The sequence below is a fragment of the Pteropus vampyrus genome, unplaced genomic scaffold (genome assembly GCF_000151845.1).
Source record: "Pteropus vampyrus isolate Shadow unplaced genomic scaffold, Pvam_2.0 Scaffold52, whole genome shotgun sequence".
Classification (NCBI taxonomy): Eukaryota; Metazoa; Chordata; class Mammalia; order Chiroptera; family Pteropodidae; genus Pteropus; species Pteropus vampyrus.
In genome coordinates, this window is record NW_011888833.1 from 2,188,903 (window position 1) to 2,193,545 (window position 4,643).

A 4,643-nucleotide genomic window follows, 5' to 3' on the forward strand; every position below is an offset into this window, starting at 1 on the left:
GCGTGCGTGTGTGTGTGTGTGTGTGTGTGTGTACGTACGTACACACGCATGCGGTCAAGAAGCTTGCTCAAGAGATGACCCTGCAAAGATCCTGGGTTTGCGGGACTGTGGGGCTCATGGGTTCCAGGTCTTCGCTTCTGGTGTCGGGCTGTGTGTCAGGGCGGGCAGGAAGAGCGGATAGGTGTGTGAGGGAGCGTCCTGGTGGCGGTCCCCTTCCCTCCATGAAGTCCTCCCCGCCCGCTGCACTTCCGCTTTTCCCTCTTCCCTCCTTTCCGACCCAGCCAGGCCGCAGGCCGGTTATGGCCACCTCGCAGAGGTGTCTAGCCTATGTCAGCCGTGTAAATCAGAGCGCCGCTGGGGGTTGTCTCTGGGCACCGGTTTCTCCGCCACTGGGCACATGCCAGGACCGTCCAGGTGGGAAACGCGGCCACCCAGGGTAAAGCCCACAGGGCCAGCCTCGCAACCTCCACTTGGTCCCTATCTCGCGTAGGAACAGGCCCCGCTCGCAAAGGAGGCTCCCTTTCCCGAGCTTGCCCGGGACGCAGCTGGCGGGGGCCGGGAGGCCTCAGGGAGCCAGCCGGGAGAGCGCGGGGTGGGGGCGAGGAAGAAGGGGAGCCGCAGGAGCCCGGGCCGCGGGGTCAGCAGATGAGAGGCCGCTGTGAAGTCCCGCACCGAGGTGGCAAGGCCGCAGCCGGCGCCGGGCGCCCTTGTGATGTTGCTGTAGGGGGGGCCGCGGCCCGCGGGCCGGAGCCGGGCTCCTCTGCGGAGCGTCATCTGTCAGGGGCGAGGGGGGTGGTGCCCGGCCCGGCCCGCTTTGATATACACCTTCCCAGCCCTGGCTTTGTCTCTTTTAGGGCCCGGAAAGAGGGTGGTGACTTTCGCAGTCAATAATGAATTCTGGCAAGTCCCTCTCATCTCTTCCCCTCCTCCAGCCCCCTCCTTGGTTCCCAGAGGGTGCGGGGCGCCTCCGAGACCCTTGCGCGCGGGTCGCAGAGCGCAGGGGTCCTGGTCACCGCGTTCCCCGGCGCGTCCGGGATACTGAAAGGGCGGCACTCTAGCAAGAACCGTCCCCAAGCACCCCAAGTTGCTACTGAGGAGCTGGGCTCGGAGGACTCCTGCGCGCCCCACTCCGCAGCCCTGGAGATGTCCTTTGTGGCTCCAACCTGGCTCCAATGCCAGGCGCGCCTCTGCTTTCTGCGCGACCCGATCTGAGTCTCGGGCTCCTCATCTGTGCAAAGGGGCGATTCCCACCGGCAGCCTCGCGTGGTGTGAGGCGGGGACGCGTGGGGACGCGCGCACCCCTAGGAAGGCCCTCGGGACGTGTTAGTCCCCTTCACTTTCTTCGCGGGCGCGGGGTCGGGGCCGCTGGGCCCATTCAAATGCGCCTGGCGGGCCGTGTTTATGCTAATGTGCCTGGCGGGGAGGGGGATGAAAGCCGGGCCGCCATTTGCTCAGTAGTGGTAATTCAAACAGAATGCGGTTGTTATTAAGGCATTGAAAGGGCTTTTCTTTGATAAGATCGCCTTGTCCTGCATTGTTTGCGACTGTGTTCCCCTTTCAGCGGCTTGGGGGAGCTCCCGCTGACCCGGCCTGTATCTTCCCAGGGCGCTTTTGTTGTGGTTTGCAAAGGGTTTTACCTGAACAAAGTCGGCCTGCGGGGCATTAAACACCTCCAAGCAGCTCCCAGACCTTTAGATCTTCCTGTTGGACTGGGCAGTGGGCGATAGAACCAGTTCTGCTGTCATAAGACCCCGGCCTGGCCGGGACTGTGCCGAGGGTTGACCCAGGACACAGACCCGGTGGAGAGGCCAGGCTAGGTAGGGCCTGCTCGGACTGCGCCGGCTCTATTTGTCAAGGCCCTTCAGTAAAACAATCAATCCGAGGTTTAATATGTTGACAATCCAATGAGCACAGATCCTGGTCAGGATAGCTCTGGTGGGGTTTGCAGCCGAAATAAATGGGGGACTGCAAAAGAAAAAAGTGGGAAATGCCAAAGCAGGTTCCACAGGTGTGTGTGTGTGTGTGTGTGCGCGCGCGTGTGTGTGTGCGTGTGTGCGTGTGTGTATATATATATACACACATATAATGTCCCCAGCGGGAGGGGCTTTCTGCTTGCCAGGCCCCAGCTGGGAATTCCTCCAGAGGGTTGTACTGCGCTGGGGGATACTTCTGGTGCTTTGAGAAAACCTGTTCCCTCCTGCACCCCGCTTTTCACTTGGAATAAAGCAAACAGAAAATAACCCCCACCCCTCCTCCACACCCCCACCACATAGCCACGATCCCAGCTGCTTTTCGGTGGCCGATGGTCTCTGGCAGGCCTGAAAATCTGAATATTCCTGGGACTCTGTCTGGCTCCTGTCCCCTTGGGCCTAGGACTCCACTACTGTATTTGATTCACCAAAAGGGGTTTGGGTTCTGCTTTCTTCTGTGTATGAGGTTCTAGTTTTGTTTTTTTTTTCGATTAAAACACACACACACACACACACACACACACACACTTAACCCCCAAGGTTAGTTTAGTTGTCGGGGAGAGCCCCACGCCCCACCCCCGGACCCTCTGGGGGGTCTTGTCAAACCCCGCAGGTACCAGCCAAACCCTGGCCCCCCAGGGCGGCACAGGAAGAGAAATGGCCTTTGGGTTAGGGAGGTTTGTCATTACCCATGACTGATGGGCTGCCCTGCAGTTCTCAGCCCTAATTCTTCCTCCAGTGAAAACCAGGACGAAAGACAAATACCGGGTCGTGTACACGGATCACCAGCGGCTGGAGCTGGAGAAGGAGTTTCACTACAGCCGCTACATCACCATCCGGAGGAAAGCTGAGCTGGCGGCCACGCTGGGGCTCTCCGAGAGGCAGGTGGGAACCGCCCTGCTCCATCCGGGGCCTGGTCACCGCCAGGCCGGGCCGCGCGGGCGGTGGGGAGAGTTAGAGGTCCGGCGGGAGCATCCACCTAGTTCCGTGGGCAGATGAAAGCAGGATGGAAGAGCGTTTTGCTTCTGAATACTTTTTTTGAAAAGGCTCTTTCCACCTGTGGTTGTCTTTTATTTGATGATGCCGATGGTTTTTTTTTTTTTTTTTCTATTTTGTGGGGTCTGGAGGGGTAAGAAAAAAAAAACAATATTAGTTTCATCCAGAATACTATTTGGGTCAAAAAAAAAATGACTTAAAGACCTATTCTCTTAGGGCCCAGCACTATATTGGGAAAAAAAAAAAATTAATGGAGGAACCCAATCCCTGCCCATAAAAACTTGAGGAGCGAGGCTGGGCTCCTGAACTCTCTACGTCGTCTAGAAAAAAAATAAAATAAAAAAGCAGGCCAAATTCGCAGCCAGGAAGCCCCACATTAAATCTCATTGTCGGCCCCAAGGTGAGGAATATTGCTTTTCAGTTTACGCTGAGAGGCCAAAGGTCGTCTTCGGAAGTACCTCCAAGACTGGCCTCCTCTTGCTCAGTGTTAGAAGGAGCCTTGGGTTTCTGTTTTCCTCAGTTGGGAGACTCTGAGCTTTTCCAGTAGTGTTATAGGTAAAGGTTCCTTTGCAAGGAGATCTGGGGACCAAGGAGGGAGGAAGGCTCTGCTCTCAGGAGATGGAATCGGGCTGGGGAAAGGGCTCCAGCTTGGGCTGCTAGGGGGAGACCTGCGGGGAGGCGGAGACGGGGTTCGGGGGTCCTTCCGTCCGGGCGCTTCTTCAGCTGCGGAGGGAGACATTGGTACTAGCGGGGAAGCCTCGTCCTTCCTCCCCACACCCGTTCTCCTCTTCACCTTCTGCTCTCTCCACCTTTCCGTTTCCAGGTTAAAATCTGGTTTCAGAACCGCAGGGCGAAGGAAAGGAAAATCAACAAGAAGAAGCTGCAGCAGCAGCAGCAACCGCCGCCGCCCGCACCCCAGCCGCCCCCGCCACAGCCGGGTCCTCTGAGAAGTGTCCCGGAGCCCCTGAGTCCTGTGTCTTCCCTGCAGGGCTCCGTGCCTGGGGTTCTGGGGCCAACTGGAGGGGTGTTGAACCCCACCGTCACCCAGTGACCTGCAGTGGCCTGCAGCAGCAGAGCAATTCCAGGCTGAGCCATGAGGAGCGTGGACTCGGAATCCTCGGGAGAGACCCCTTCCTCCCGCCCACAAATGTGCACTATCTTATCCAGCTCTCAGAGGAAAAACGGGGCCAGGCGTAGTAAAGACAAGCGCGGCTGGAGGCCTCAAGGAAGACATCGTCCCAGATATTTTGACCTTTTCAGGTCTGACTCTTTCTGCCTGTGAGGAGGCGGAAAATGACAACCACGTGGTCCCGGCAGAAGCAGTGCCTGGACTGGCTAAACAGACCAGGCTTTCGGCCCCTTCCTCCCCAGCTCTTTGCCTTCGAAATCTGCAGGATGCATCTCTGGTTGGAGCTGAGGGGACAGAGGGACTGGGGGGTGGGGGGTGGGCTCCAGTGCTTGGAGCCAAGATGGCTACTGCCTGCTCACTGCTGTCCAAGGACCAGCTGGCCCCTCCTGCCTCAACGCCAGCAAGATTCAGACTGCAGAAGCCAGAGGCAGCTAAGATAGGGACCTGGACCCACCAAAGACTGCTTAACCCCCAGATTGTCTTTCTTCTTTTCCCTGCCCAGACCAGGAAAGGCTCCGGCTGGTCAATGTGCACTGGTTGGGCTGTGA

The 4,643-nt window shown here is 58.1% G+C and overlaps 1 protein-coding gene across 1 annotated transcript in view; it reads left to right on the forward strand.

The window, feature by feature from the left end:
* Positions 1–4,017, forward strand: part of CDX2 (caudal type homeobox 2) — a 5,175-nt gene extending 1,158 nt beyond the window's left edge. The window contains exons 2-4 of the mRNA XM_023530710.1: positions 282–414; positions 2,710–2,855; positions 3,790–4,017. Of these exons, the coding sequence (XP_023386478.1) occupies positions 282–414; positions 2,710–2,855; positions 3,790–4,017 (507 nt within the window). The remainder of the gene's footprint in view (positions 1–281; positions 415–2,709; positions 2,856–3,789) is intronic.
* The last annotated feature ends 626 nt before the right edge of the window (positions 4,018–4,643 follow it).